Here is a 15,491-nt window from a genome sequence, read left to right as displayed (position 1 = left end):
TAGGTGTGACAACACTACAGCAAAGCAGATGCCAGGGGTAAACAGCTTGTTCTCAACTTTGCTGTGAACAGTTCTGTATTATTTCAGATAAAGCTGCATTGTAAATCTTACATATTTAGCAGAAGATAGACCAAATCTGCCTCATATATATTCAGTTTAACTCCAATTCCCCACATGAGATTTATTAACAGGAACCTCAGTAACCCTACCTCCGAGGCAGGTCATAACTTTGCCATAAAATTTCAAGACATTGTCAAATACACTTAAACATCTACTACTGAGCAAATTATGAATGCTTGGTCTGAGAGAAAAAGAGTGAAAATAAATTACAACTCAGTGAAAAATGCACAGAAGTTCTCTTTCCAGACAGGCACATTGAAAATACCCAGAAGTGGAGATCATCAGCCAAGCTGCTAAATTTGTAATGGGATTTTTGCCATGAAGTTCAAACTACCACTTAAAGGAAGCAGTTTGTACTTCACAGCATATTTCCCATTATTGGGTCACACTGTGACCCAGTGTTATTCATGGAGTTTCCAAATACTGACTCCTCCAAAGAAAGCAAAATTTAAAAAGAAAAAAAAATATCAAAAGTGCTTAAAAATACTGCTGAAAATGAAGCAAGAGAAGGAAAACAAATGGCAAGAGAATCAAATTTGTCACAAGGAATTCCACAGAGGAGTAAAACAAACAGAAGGGCATACTTTTCTTACAGTCAAATACAGGTAAAATACTGGAATATAACTTTGTTAACATTGTAAGAAAAATTAATCAGTTGTGTTTCAGACAATTTAATACCTTTTATAAAGTTGTCTTTTTTCTCCTCTCCCCTCCTTACCCACTCCTCCCTCACACAATGAATCTGAATAAAATTTTCCTGAACTCCCTGAACTCTTGAGAACTTTGATTTAAGGTTTGGCATCACTAAAACTGTTACAAGTTCTCAGTTCTGTTTCTTTTCAGTCACTCAGAAATTTAACTTTTATACTTATGTGATAGTAAAGACAAGTAACATGGGGGTTATTTCTAAAATCCTCTCATAAACTTTTTGCTGTTTAAGATGAAATTGAAAAACTCTAAGCAGAACTAACTGGCCAACCACAGAATTTTTCAATTGTTGTTACAGCTGATTTGGAGGCTTACCTTTGTGCTTGAGTGCTATAGCTGTTATCATAGGAATCATAGCTTTGTTCATCATAAGCAGCTCCATAGCCATCATCATACTCCTGAAATGATATATAAGATGCAATATTAACTTCAAGCACACCCCAGAAAGAGAGCACTAACCTAGTTCTATATGTGAGAGAGAACACTCTCCTGAAATGTATGTATAACATATGTACACAATGGAGTGGCAAGATCTTAGTATTAATAGAGACCAATTCTACCTACAAATTTTAGACCATAATTCCTTTAAAGGTACTTTGAGCTATTGGCAATGCACTTCAAAAAGATTTCTTTTTTTAGTTAACATTGGCTTGTGCAAAGAGAGTACAAACATTTCATGTCTCCATGTTCTTGAGTTTGAGTGAGCTACTGATCTTCAGGAAACCTCTAGGAGGCATCTCAGGAATCAAAACATCTGAATAAATATTGTGCAATTGACTTAGGTATCTGACTTATTTCTGAACAATAAATTCAATATTCTGTGTAGAATTTGGATAGGAAAGAACTTTCCTAGAGCTAAGACTAGTAACAATGACAGTTTTACTCCTCTGAATGTCCTGTGAATACTCTTCAACCTGTGGGAGTTTAGCAGTGAACAAGAAACTAGAAGTAAGGACTTCTTACTCCTCTCCACATTATACACATGATTTAAATACACACTGTAACACTCTTCTCAAAACAACACTGTATTTGAATACCAATTTGAACTAACCCCAGCCATACAGAAGTTTAAGATAAAAACAAGTGACAGTGATGTTGTGTTTTCACAGAGAGGGATGAGCTATAGAAATCTGAAGAACTGTCATCAATTTACTGTTTTGTCCAGTAATACACCTATCTGAACTAAACACAGTAAAAGTAGAAATGGCGCATCCACTGCATTGATTCCTAGGAAATCCTAATATCTAAATCCTATCTAAATACGTCAAAGACCTCGATGGATATTTAGGAGTATCTTGTCCAGGCTTGTCAGATGAGAAAGACCTAACGACAAGACACTGTGAAGACTGGGGGATCATGTTTAATATAAATACGTATATATGTGTGTGTACAAATAAATAAAAATGGTGTTTTCTGGATAAGTGTGTATCCAACCCTGGCAACCAAAGGATAAAGCCTCATGAAAGAACCAACATTTTTACAAAAAAGAATGTTTAAGGATCTTTCAGCAATGACAAAAGAAAAGCAACAAGCAGCATCAATTAGATAGGGATGACAAATGATGGATGGATTGTCCAACTCAAGTAGAGAACATCTCCAATGATGGGAATCTGACAGCTTTCTATAGCAGAAGTTAGTGACATCCTCAAAACAACTGATAGGAAACCTAATTTCCTATGAGTTTTTAGCAAGTTTTCCAGTCTTTTGAAATTGCTTCTATGGAAAACAGGCAACCTGTCCATCAATAGAACTTCACCACTGCTAGAACAGTGCACGTGATTGTTTCTCAGCAGTGATTAGAAGGGTGTCTCTGCATATTTGCCAGCACAGTTGAGTAAGTTTATCCGTTGGTTTGGAAGAAGAAACCAGGATTCTTTCATCTGTCAGTTGTGTGGAGATCCATGGATAAATAATCACAGTTAAAAGGAAATGCATTTTCTCTTTCAGTAATTCACTGCCCTGAAACTAAAAACTAAACCAGACTCTTAGGATTGTCTTGCCCATCAGGTATGGATTTTTCTTGATAAGCCACAGACTAACCCCCAACCCTACTGCCTCCTGGCAGTTATTTCAAACAGGCATTTTATTACTTATTGATGCAATACACAGACATCTGTTAACAATACGGACCCTGACCAACAGCAGAAGCTGCCTGAGCCAATTTATTTGCTTTGTTCCAGAACATTTACACGACATTTGGTCTCCTCACATATACTCTCCCAGCTGTGAACCAGCCATCCCTAAGATGTGCTTCAAACTTCAAACCAGGCACATCCAGCAGTGGCAACAAATGAAAGCAGAGAACTGAAATTAACCTTTTAACATGATGGGAAAGCTTTGCCACTAAGGAATCATTAGAGACCTCTTGAGCAATTAAGTCTTCTCATTCTCATTTATGTTAACTATTTTACTGAAAAAATGGATCATGAAGAAAAGGTGATAAAAGACTACTCTGAAGTTATCGTGTTTCTATGACTTCTTGAAAACAGACGAACGAAGTAAATTTGAAATGAAAAGATCCTTCATAAGATGTTTAACAGAATGGAAGGAAAATTTGTGGGAGATCCATTCTGTATCAGACTGCATTATTTCTTTTATTAGAATTTGTCTTCCAGAGAATTTTTGCCCAGGATTCATTACTGTTCACCACTTTGTGCATTAGTAAGTTGACAACTCCTGAAATTAAGCCCTGCATTATGATGTTGAAGGTGGCTCCTAGAAGCCTTGTATGGAAAGATACCTGATTTGTGGTTTGTATGTGGGACTCCTATCACTTAGAATTAAAATCATCAACCTGTGCTTTTGAAATTACTACAATCTGCTTAAATAGAACAATTATCTTTTATTGATGTCTTTCATAGAATCACAGTATGGTTTGGGTCGGAAGGGACCTTAATGATCATCTTGTTCCATTCCCTGTCATGGACAGGGACACCATCTTCCATGTGTCCAAACTAGACCAGGTTGCTCCAAGCCCTGTCCAACCTGGCCTTGAACACTTCCAGGGATGGGGCATCCACAACTTCTCTGGGCAGCCTGTGCCAGTGCCTCACCACCCTCACAGTAAAGAAATTTTCCCTAATATTTACAGTTATAAACCTCGAAGTTTACACTAAAAACAAGATAAACACGTGCAACATGCTAAAAAAATAGAACGGGTTTGCTCTCAATAGCCTGAAGAGATTCAAATTCCAAAATATGTGTTTGCTCTGTGTGACTCCTTTGAAGTTGCAATTAGGCAGGAGCAGCTGAAGTATGTCTCAGAGCTTTCCCTGAACTAGGTCTGACAGTATTTGCTCTTAGTCAGTATTTGAAAACTTTCTCTTTCAGGAGGTTACAAATAAGGTCAACCAAGACAGAAATTTTTACATTTTAAATTAAATCCACACTACTTGAGTATTTTCTTTCTGAATCAGACCTCTAGTGGCTTCAGCAAATGTTTTCTTTAACTTTATTTAGTATTTAGGTGAAATACCCTTGACCATCTGGCATGTTTCAGCACTATAAAATACCATGCTAACTTAAATGAAAGTAACTATCATTTTTACACATATAGAACGAAAATGGACAGGACTGAACTTATATGCACAGAAATCCTGTACTAAAGTACATCTTTGTACTAAATACATTCTACTAAGCCCAAGCATTGCTATACATATTTCTTTCTATGCAATAACAAAAGAATTACACCTCCGTAAGTATCTTCTCATTACATTTTTCCTGCTGATTTTAGGGCATCTTTCAGGTACTTATAAAAGCATTCACTTTTATATTTAAAGCCATTATTCTTCTTCACATGGATGACAGTGTCTGCATTCCTTCTACCTACTAAATGTAATACAATGGACTTCCCTCTGTATTCATACTACATATGTCTATAAATAGCTTTTCCTAAATGTACTCAGATATCAGAAAGTTTACTGGAAAACCCACAGTTCATCTCCCACAACAAAACAGAAAAACCCACACCAGATCATGTCTTGATTCCATGAACAGAAGCCTTTTCTTTGTTATTCATTATTCTACTTTTCAAGAGTTAAGTTTTCTAGCTTGTCCTAACAGATTTAGTCTGATCAAAAGGCAGCAATTGTGATGAACAGTCTGTGCTTACAACAGAAATGCAGGCAAAAAAGAGCTGAAAATGCTGAAGTCCTCCTAAACTACAGGTATTTATCACTCAACATTTGAGGTATCCACCAGGAAGGTACAACTGTCTTGATTTCAGCCTTAAGAATCTTCCCCCAAAGTAACAGAACAGCTGGAGTTACAACACAGATCATCCAAAAAGAATATGAAATTACTCTAAAATCTCAAAGCTTATTAATAGTCCTTTATTAAGCCAACTTGTAAGCACTTCTACTTAAAAAAGCTCCTGCCTGCAGTGGTCTCAGTGATAGTGCCCACAGGTGATATAAATCCAAAGAGCAGCACTGGTAGCTCTAATTGGTTTGCGTAAAGTACAGACATTTTTCATTAATAGAATCAAAGGCAAAGTGTAAATATGCATCCTTCAAATATATTAAGTTACTATAATGGGTCAAAAAATTATAAAAGCAATCTTTGCCAAAACCTCTGCACTCCCCAAAACATTATAAATCATGCTAAGCCTTGCTCATCAGTGCTTTTTAATTACAACAGTATTCTAAACAAACCCCTGGTAGTGGAGAACAGGAAATGGTGGTTTTAAATTGTAATCTGCTGGCAGTGACAATGACAGACTACTGTTTGGATCCTCTTTAAGGAAAATGAACAACATTTCAAAGAACAAGACAGAGAAACAGGAAGAAAGAACAGGGTAAAAGTGGCCTTTAACAAAAAGGCCATTTGCAGCACTGGGGGAAAAAAAAAATCATGAAATCAATAAGAAATCAATTTTCCAGCTGTTCTCATCTACAGAAATCCATCCAAGGGAAAAAAATAAGGGCCATTACCACTACAGGTAAAAGACTGTGGTTTTTTTCCTTATCAGTCTCTGAAATTAATACTTACACAACTACTTTATCCCAGAATACTGGAGGAACATATTCCTTTTAGATAAAAACTATCAAATAAAAAAAAAACGTTTGTGCAGAGATTAACTTGAAGGAGAAAACACAAAACAACATCAGTGCAGTGCAAATGAACTTTTCTCGGCAAATTAGAACTGTAAAGGGAAGGGAGAAACATTTTGTTACGCGGGAATAACATCCCCCCTTCATTTAATCAACAGGGAATATGGGGCAATCAAAACAAATATGGGTAGCTACAACCATCTAAAGTCTGAGTACCAACATCAAGGACATTAGCAGCAAGCATGCACAGACTGTAAGCTCTTATTTTGGAGATTTTTATCTGTTTTCATCCAGAAGGAGCCTAATGCATATCCAACCAGAATAAATAAGGTATTCCTGGAATAAGAGATACAGGAGCGGATTGTTTTTCATGCACCTCAAAAAAGCCCTGAGGAGTTGCTAATGAATACAGACAGCAACATTTAAACCAAATTACTATCAGACCAAAACAAGTCTGGTTTTCTACACACAACAGCAGGGAGCAGTGTCAGAATCAGGAAGACTCAGGCTCATTCAGTAATATCAATCTTTAGATAAGCAGCTTAAACTAAAACACTTTGAAAGAATTTTATAGGAACTTTATACATGAAATTTGAGATAGGCAAGGGGAAAACCTTTTCAGCCTTTTCTCCAAAACACTCCACTGTTTCACAGCCAATGTCATCGAATTCCTGGGAAAATGGAAGCATTTTGCATTCTCTCTCCATCTCATCCTGAAAACCCCAGAGAAGATAAGAGACTCAAAATTAAACAAAACAATTATTTGAAGGGCTTCAAATTTGAAACCTTTTTTTTACATTTATCTCTTCTTGCTTGTCCTATTTATTATGTAAAAGAACATTGGATTGGGAAGGAAAAACCAAGAAATGTTTTCATGTTATGAACTTGCTTTCCATAATCTTACTCGAATTTCCCCTGATTTAAGCATAGTGTTAGCACTTCTGAAAAGCCAGAACTCAGTAAACAAACTGCTCAAAAAATGGTGGGATACCTAAATGGAAACTACAACACTTTCCACAAAAGGGAACAGGGACAGAAAGGACAAAAGATAATTTCACTACTTGTTAGAGACTGAAGCTAATTCAAGCCCTTTTCTAGGAACCCAAACAAAAAGCTTCACATTCAAAACAACTAAGCAAATAAAACCACTGATTTAAAATGCTGCATGTCATTAGAAAGCTATCAATACTCACAAGACCAAAGTAAATTAAAACATGGTGTAAATCCTGCAAAGTGACACTGAAATTATACTTGAACTCCATTCAAGAATTTAAATTCTTTGCAAACTGCATGTCATTTGGACTAGCCCTTACTTTCACTAATATTTTGCCACCTCAACTTCAAGAAGCCTTTATTTGTAAATAAAAAAATTGAATTTTTCTATATGGTATACAGAGTTTTTTCTCCTTTTTTCCTACAGGTCTTACCTTTTTCAACCCCAAACAGCAAGTGAATATTAATGAGAAAACTCTAAAAACAGTTCACCACACCAAACCAGCAGTGTATGAATAGCTCCAAGAAATTGCTTCCACATTAATCCTAACTTTCAGTTTTTCAAAATCTAAATTAATTATGACCTCAATAGGGAGACAAGGAATTCAAGCTCAAGGCCAGAGATTAAAACAGAATTTGCACTGGCTTTCTAAGAAAGTGAACTAAATAACAGGCTATAGGTTTTTCAATGAATGGGCTCTCCCCTGTAAACAGTAAGACTTTGCAATCATTCTTTTCGCTAATTGATACCTACATTCATATTTTGTAATAATCACTTGATTATGAAATTAATTTCTTAGCCATCCAGCCAAATATTATTTGCGAATCCACTTTCCCTAAGGCTTAACACAAACTTGTAGGATTTCTTGCAAAACCAAAAGGACAGAAAGCACTGCATATGCTGGGACAGTACCCTGGTGCTCAGCACATCATCTCCAGAGAGAACCAAGGGAAAATGAATACCTGCAACAGGAATTCAAACCACAGGCCTTCCACTACCAGAAAAATACTGAGATTTCACTTTACAAAAAGAGACAGAGCAACACATCATCTGCTCTTTATTTTGGGAGAGGTCTTGTTAGACAGCAGGTTATGGTAATGTTTTGGGTCATCCCCATTTCTCATGGGACACAGAACAAGCACAATCTCATGCTGTTGTAATATCTGTAATACACATGTACTTCACAGTACACATATAGTGTTAATTATAGTCTCACAATACAGACTTAGTGTGAGAATTACAATCTTAAATCTGAAGTCTGCTTTGTTGATCAGTTAAAGCAATGTGTTTCTGGAAATATCCAGAAATTAATGCTTCAGGAATGATGAAGCTTTAAAACATCCCTAACATTAATGGTTTTGCAGAAAGCAGAAATAACTAAACATAGATTTTAAGAAGTAGATTTTGAAGTTTGTTGTTATCAGAAACTTTTTTGTATCCAGCTGTTCTGTACATCCTTCTGAGTAGCCTGTATCTGTATCCAAGTTAAAATAAAGTTGACATCTAATTGGAAGTAATTCACAATGCTCTTTTTCAAGTTACAATTTACTTAACATTAGAAAGGCTCCCTTGGTCTCTTACTGGTAGACATTTCATCTTTGTTCCATTTCTTAACACACAAAGCAATGTCATCGAAGCATTAGCTGCTAGAAATTATACATGTGGTCAGTGCATTAGAAAACTCTGCCACTGAGTTAACCCCTGTCTGAAGACCAGAAAACATCAATAAACAGCCACAAAAAGAAATAAGGCTCTGCCACAAATTTTCCCCACAACTGGGAGGAATATTTAGATCTGACTGCCTTTCAAAGTAGTGTTGAAGTAAGTCTGGGCCATAACATGCTAGACTGATGAGTTATTTTTTCAATGTAGACATTCCACACTGCCAGAGCAACAGGTTTTAAATCCATGTTTAAAGTTCGTAATGCCTCAAAATCTGATTATGAACTCAGATAAAACTCACTTTGCATTTAACACACTTAAGCAGCCAAAACAGGACTTGACATGGCATCATCACAAATACATTCACGCAAAGTACAGAAATGAAATACTGGCAGAATATTTGCAAAATATCTGCCTTTGTAAAATGAAAATAGCATCAAATAAAAATATACTCTGAAAAAGATTCAGCCCCACTGCTGTGTTGCTAATTTGGAAAAAAGCCTCAGAGGTTGGAAGCTGCTAAGAAGATGACAGCAGGACAAGGCCAAGAGCAGCAAACATTACAAGACAGTAACTGAGGCTAAGCAGTTCTGTTCTAACCTATGTTTGACTGAACATTCACTGAGGAATTGACCTTACACTGTTACTAATTTCCTGCCTATTGGAAAATTGTGGAAAAGCTTAAAATTTTCAGCTAGTAGTTAAATAAAGTTTCTATTTCTTATCTTAGTGGAGTAAGTTGTCAGCTTAAAAACAAATAAAAATATTTTTATCTATTACACAATATAGTTCAATAAGTAGAGAAAAATTCACATTTAATTATGAGAAAAAATTTCCTGAAACCATCTGTAAGTGCTTCAATAAATGTAGCCTCTACCTAGTATGGTTTCCCTTAGCCAACTATTACAAAACTAAACCTGGCCATGCTTCACATGTCACAAAAGGATTTCTCCTGACCTGAGCAGTTGAGGAAATAAAAATGAGAGCCCTGTTAGTCTTCAGAGAAAGTTTATCACAGCAACCAGAGCTATTAAAGAGTCAGTCTTCAGAGAAAATGATAAGGAACCGTTATTTACTGGCTTCAAGAGCTCAATCATGGTACTAACAGTGTGGGGTCTCAGGAGGAATGAGTTCTGGGGCTGAGACTCATAAGTAAGTGAGACTGGCAACAGTGGAGTGGGAAAACTGCTCATATTGAACTGGGGAAATGTGCAAATACTGCTATTAGTCCAGTATGTTGTGTGACTGCTGCAGAGAAAGGCAAAGTATTCAAAGGCCACCAATGCAAAGACCCCAGAAAGATGACAGAAGACAGAGGCAGCTCGCACTGAGTAGAGCTTTCTGTAATGGGCAAGGTTCTGGAACACTTCCCTGTGGGCTCTAAACACAGAACAGCAACGTTCACAGTTTTCTTGATCTTGAGCCCACATTAAAATGCATCTCAAATTAATTACTTTTTTGCCTATGATATTTTTCCCATGTGAAATACTGCCTCCAGAAGTAATCTTTCCAATTCTGCAGAATGAAGTAGCCATTCCCCTTCCCATTTTAATGATAACTATTAAAAAAACCAAACAAACCACAGCTACTTAATCAAGAAGAGGAAGGAGAGATATCAGGATAAGCAGGAGGCAGAACTGAGTTACTCACAAGTGTTAAAAATTCATTTGTGTCAAGGACTACACAGAGTTAGCAAAGGGAGTGAAGAAAAAGGGAAGCTGTCTGTAATTCATTGTCTGTAACAAGGTAGATTTAATAGCACTCAACAGAGGAAATAGGCAAGGACATTACACACTGAAAGCCCTAAATCACCTTTGAGATATTCACGGAGTTACAGGAGTGAGTGGTTCAAAGCTTCCATTTGCACACGGTTTGCTTCCTCCTGAACCTGCAGTCTGACATTAGTTTAATGAGTATACAGCAAAGGCTTGCAAACCTAAGGGAATGAAAAGCCCCATGAATCCTTAGGACTTTCCAATTCTCAATGGAAAGCCTTCTTGTGATGGGTTGACCCTGACTGGACACCAGGCGCCCACCAAAGCTGTTCTGTACCACTCCCTTCCTCAGGCAGACAGGGGAGAGAAACCATGCCAAAGAAGTCTTACGGCTCAAGATAAGAGCAGAGAGATCACTCACCAGTTACTGACACAGGCAAAACAGACCCATCTGGGGGAAATGATCTTATTACCAATTAAATCAGAGTAGGATGATGAGAGATAAAAACTAAATTTGGCACACCTTCCCCTGCACTCTTCCCTTCTTTCTCAGTCTCAACTTCACTCCAAAATTCTCTACTTCCTTCCTCACACCAATGCAGGGGGATGGAAATGGGGGCTGTGCTAAGTTCCCCACACGTTGTCTCTGCTCATTTCTCTCCAGGGACAGGACACCTCACACTCTTCACCTGCTCCAGCATCAGTTCCCTCCCACGGAGACAGACCAATGCAAACTTCTCCAATGTGAGCCCTTCCCTTGGCTGCAGCTCTTCATGAACTGCTTCAGTGTGGGTCCCTTCCATGGGGTGAAGCCCTTTAGGAACAGACTGCTCCAGACTGGGCTTTTTCTCCCCTCTTAAATACATTACCCCCGAGGCAGTACCACCATTGCTGCTGGGCTTTGCCTTGGCCAGCAGCAGGTCCATTTGGAGCTGGCTGGCACTAGCTCTGCTGGACATGAGGGAAGCTGCCAGAAGCTTCTCACAGAAGCCACCCCAGCACCCCTCTGGTACCAAAACCTGGCCACACAAACCCAATACACTCACAAAGGCTGCACTGTAACCTCTCTGGATAGCTCAGTCTCCAAAGCTTTGATGGTGCTTAAAATAACTTACGGTAACCACCAGACTTTCTGACATTCTCATTCTACAGACACTTCCCAATCAACAAGACCTTATTCTGCTCAGGTTGGCAAACTAATGCTTTAATATTAGATATAACTAAACAGGAATTAGTAAAGAAGGGGCAGAAATACTGCTCATGGCTCCTACTGTGCTCCCTTAACCAGTAAAAGACACAGTTAAGGCACTTTGATAACGTACCACAAATGGACAGGTAAAAAAATACCAAGCATCAAATTTAGTACTGAACATGCAATACACCAATGGCTCATGTCCCTGCTAAACATTCTCCTGAAGAAGAAATGATCCATCTAGCTGCGCTTTATCAACTACAGCTTTAAGTACTATATCTATCTATCTATATCTATCCCAGTTAAGGTATCTTGTTTAGAAGATAAGCAATCCATTTCTAAAGAACATTCTTTTTAGAAGTTATTTAGCACAGCACTATTTTTCTGTACAGTGCTATTTTCTAATTATTCTCTCAGAAGTGAAGCATACATCAGGATACTGAGTCAAACAGCTACTTCCATGCCACTTTTATAGACACATGCTGTAAATAGCAGATTATATATAAATATGAAGTTACTCAAAGAGGTTTATATTCTACCATCTCTCTATGTGTTCGAGAATGTATGTCCTGGAAACAGGCTGTTCAATGAGGACTGATGCCTTTGAAAGCATTGTGACAGATCCACTTATTTGCAGTGCCCACTCTGACTAGTCAAGTATAGCCAGGGGAAATTTAGGCATGTTGTTAAGTATTCTTCCTCAAAATTAATGAGGTACATAAACTTCTTCTGAATTGTTCAGTTATATGCATAAATGTTGACATTAACAACACTAAACTTCTTTCTGAATAAAGCTGTAGTATTATACAGAAAACTGGATTTCTATCAAAAGAACAAAAGCTGGTATTTGATTTAGCGGGTTTTGGTGGGAATCTTTGGAAGAAGAGAGGAGAAAGTAGGTGAAAGAAGGGTTAAGAGAAAAGCAAAAAAGCTCTAAATAGAAAAACCATTTTCAGAAATGCAGGATCTTCTTTTTTTTGCTTATCTAAACAACACAGACAAAGTCTGTGTTACATTTGGCTGTAAAGAGGGTACACTAAAAGCTTTAGTATATATAAGGCATTAAAAGCATTGTCCTTGAAGGTATTATTTTTCTATAAGACTAAATTCATTTTTATCACTATAGTTTTGATTTAATGATCTTTTTTCTCTATCTTACTGCTTTGTAAGTTCAATTTAAGTTTTCCCTAACAATTCATAACTGCGTAATTTTGTCATATACAACATAGAAAGTATTTTGATATGATTCTAATGTTTAATACAATAAAATCAAGATGAATATGCATGGCTTATTGAGATACACTGTGCATTGTTAAAATTTTAGGATTAGTTCTGAAGCCTTCATAAAAATATTTTACTTGTCTAATCATTAAACAACTACATGACCACAAAGATAGGCTTAGGAAGGAAGATTAGAATATTATTCTGTTTTAACTGAGAATTAAAAGTCTACAACATTGTGATTTTTCAGATTTTTTGGAAAGCAAAAACCTAATATAAAACATTTAAGAGGTACATAACTACTTTGCCAAATGCACTGTAAATGTCTTTATGGTGGTGCATACATATATGCTGAATTTTTTTTTTTAAATTAAGCAGTTCAAGTCTAAATGGGTAAAGAGAGATGACCACAATTTCATACTTGCTGGGTGTAGGACTTAATTAGGTGCTAATTACAGAGACTGTACAGAGTTCTGAAGGGATGTCACCTCTCCAGAATGACACACACTGCATGCACAGCACATCCACAGCTCCACTTACATATTCCCCATAGGTCTCCTGTGCCGGGGGCGGTGGCAGGGGCCGGTACCCTGCAGGGGGAGGAACTCCTCGTGCTCTGGGTGCCAGAAGTCCCCGGCTCCGACTGACTGGACCTCTGCTGGGAGGGACTCCCCTGGGAGCTGGTGCCCCTCTGGGCACTCCTGCTGGTGGTGGAGGCACTCCCCCACGGCCCCTGTGAACACACGGATCACTCACCATTAAACACTATACCCAGCGCCTCCCTTCCAACACCTCCCTCTCCCACATCATGACAGTTTTGCTTTGCTACAGTCAGAAAAAATCTAAAGGAGATTTAAAGTTCGTAATTTCTCTGTAAACTTAAATCTGATTACACGTATTATGCAAAAAAAAGCTGGAAGATACAAACAAGACATGGGATTCAGTGATGAACCTTGCACTGACTTGAGTCATTCTCACATATGCAGACACACCCAAAACAATCTGCTGGAATCAGTCAGCTTCACCAGAATGTGACTTTTAGTATGTGAGATCACAACCACAGAACAACAGCTTCATTTGAAGGTGTCAGGCTATATCGTACTCAAATCCTGCACCAAGGAATCAGTTGCCACTCCCTTGTGATCCTGTGAAAGCTTCTGAACACACCCCAAAAATCACACTGTGTGTGATATACTGATTGGGTCACAAGATAGACATTTTCTTCTGCTTCTGAAGAGATTTCCATCTGTTTCAGGAAACATCCAAACATAATAAAACGTGCAGGGTGATTATAGGATATAACCTGACGTCCTGCATGTATTTAAGAAAACCAAATAACAGTATATTTGGTCTAAAAATTCTGAAAGTGTGATAAGCATTAACTTGCATTCCATTACTCTGGACACTTAACATATGGATGAAAAATATGAGACTTCAGTTGAACCAGTTTTCAAAAACCAATTGATCCATTTAGAGGTGGCTTTTCCTCCTGCCTCCCTGTAGTAAAGGGAGAGACTTAGAGGTACAATCTATGAGAAATTTGCATCATTTACTCTTTTAAAGATGACATCTAAAACACTTCTAATAGACATCTCCTTTTTAAAGGACATCATTTCACCCCATAGACTATAGCTGAGTCTGAATGACTGCTGTGGGCAAATAGAATTGTTCCAAAGAAGGCAAACCCTTATCATACACTCTAACAGATACATAGAAGGAAACAAGGCACAAGCACTACCCTATCTTTCTACCTATCAAGCCATTATCTAATTAATTTCAAGAGTAGTAATGGAGTAGAAATACTCTGTCCTGATTTCAGTAGAAATTTCCAACTTGAACAGTATTATAAAAATCCAGATTTGGCCTTAAGATTTTCTATCCTATTTCATACAAGTCAGGTAACTTCACGTCAATAAACTAATCAGAAAACAAGACAATCAGTTTATCACAAATAAGTAGTATTTCAAAAACTGCATCACTGAACGAGGAATGCAAAAAATGTAAAGATACAACCAGGATAGATTTTATTAATTTTAATTACTGATGAAAACACAGTCACAAAGTATTTTAAACAAGCCTAGACAGTAAGTGATTTAAAACTGTGCTTATTACTTGGTTTTGGCTAATCTGTAGAATGTCTCCTCAGGACAGGGTACCAGCTGCTTATTTGACTTCATTGTAGTGGGGGCAGGGGTGAGCAGTGAAGTTCCCAGACACAGCCTGCTGAAGTAATATAAAGAAATAGCAAATGTGATACTTTCCAAGAGAAGCCAGAGAAAGGGAAATGAACCTAGTGGCACAGATGATAGTCAACACCAAGTCAGAAAAAAAAGAAAAAAAAAAAAAAGAAAAAAAAAAAAAAGAAAAACAAAAACATCAGTAAAAAGATTCAAGAATCACTAGGCATAATCATGACAGCATCCTTCAGGCAGGGTGCAAGTGAAAGCAGGAAATGGGACATTCTGAAAAACATGGAAAAACATTTAAGAGAAGAAAAAAGGTACAGCTTTTCAAGCTAGCACGGATTTATTCTTGAGAAGGAATTAGAACAGCAGATCCATGTGATGAGGTCTTTTCTGCATTTCAAAAAACAGTTTATAGGAATGGAATGGTGATGAGTGGGAAATAGTATTTCTCTTGTATTACGAGATCATTTATGATCTTAACTTTTCATAACTTTGTCCATTCCTCCTACAGGAACTCTTAATGTGAGATATATGGTTCTCATGGTTACTGCACCAGGCTGGATGAGACTGGAAAGGCACCAAGATAGAAAACCCAGTGACAGGAGAGTTCAATCACCACCACACAGATTTGAGTTGTATCTG

The 15,491-nt window shown here is 37.4% G+C and overlaps 1 protein-coding gene across 1 annotated transcript in view; it reads right to left on the bottom strand.

Annotated features, from left to right (window-relative positions):
* The window catches only part of KHDRBS3 (KH RNA binding domain containing, signal transduction associated 3), an 88,502-nt gene that overhangs the window by 17,595 nt on the left and 55,416 nt on the right, over positions 1-15,491 (bottom strand). The window contains exons 6-7 of the mRNA XM_082278455.1: positions 13,204-13,396; positions 1,144-1,226 (exon numbers count right to left, since the gene is read on the bottom strand). Of these exons, the coding sequence (XP_082134581.1) occupies positions 1,144-1,226; positions 13,204-13,396 (276 nt within the window). The remainder of the gene's footprint in view (positions 1-1,143; positions 1,227-13,203; positions 13,397-15,491) is intronic.

Source organism: Coloeus monedula, assembly GCF_965178545.1.
Source record: "Coloeus monedula genome assembly, chromosome: 1".
Classification (NCBI taxonomy): Eukaryota; Metazoa; Chordata; class Aves; order Passeriformes; family Corvidae; genus Coloeus; species Coloeus monedula.
This window is presented reverse-complemented; position numbering and strand designations above follow the sequence as displayed.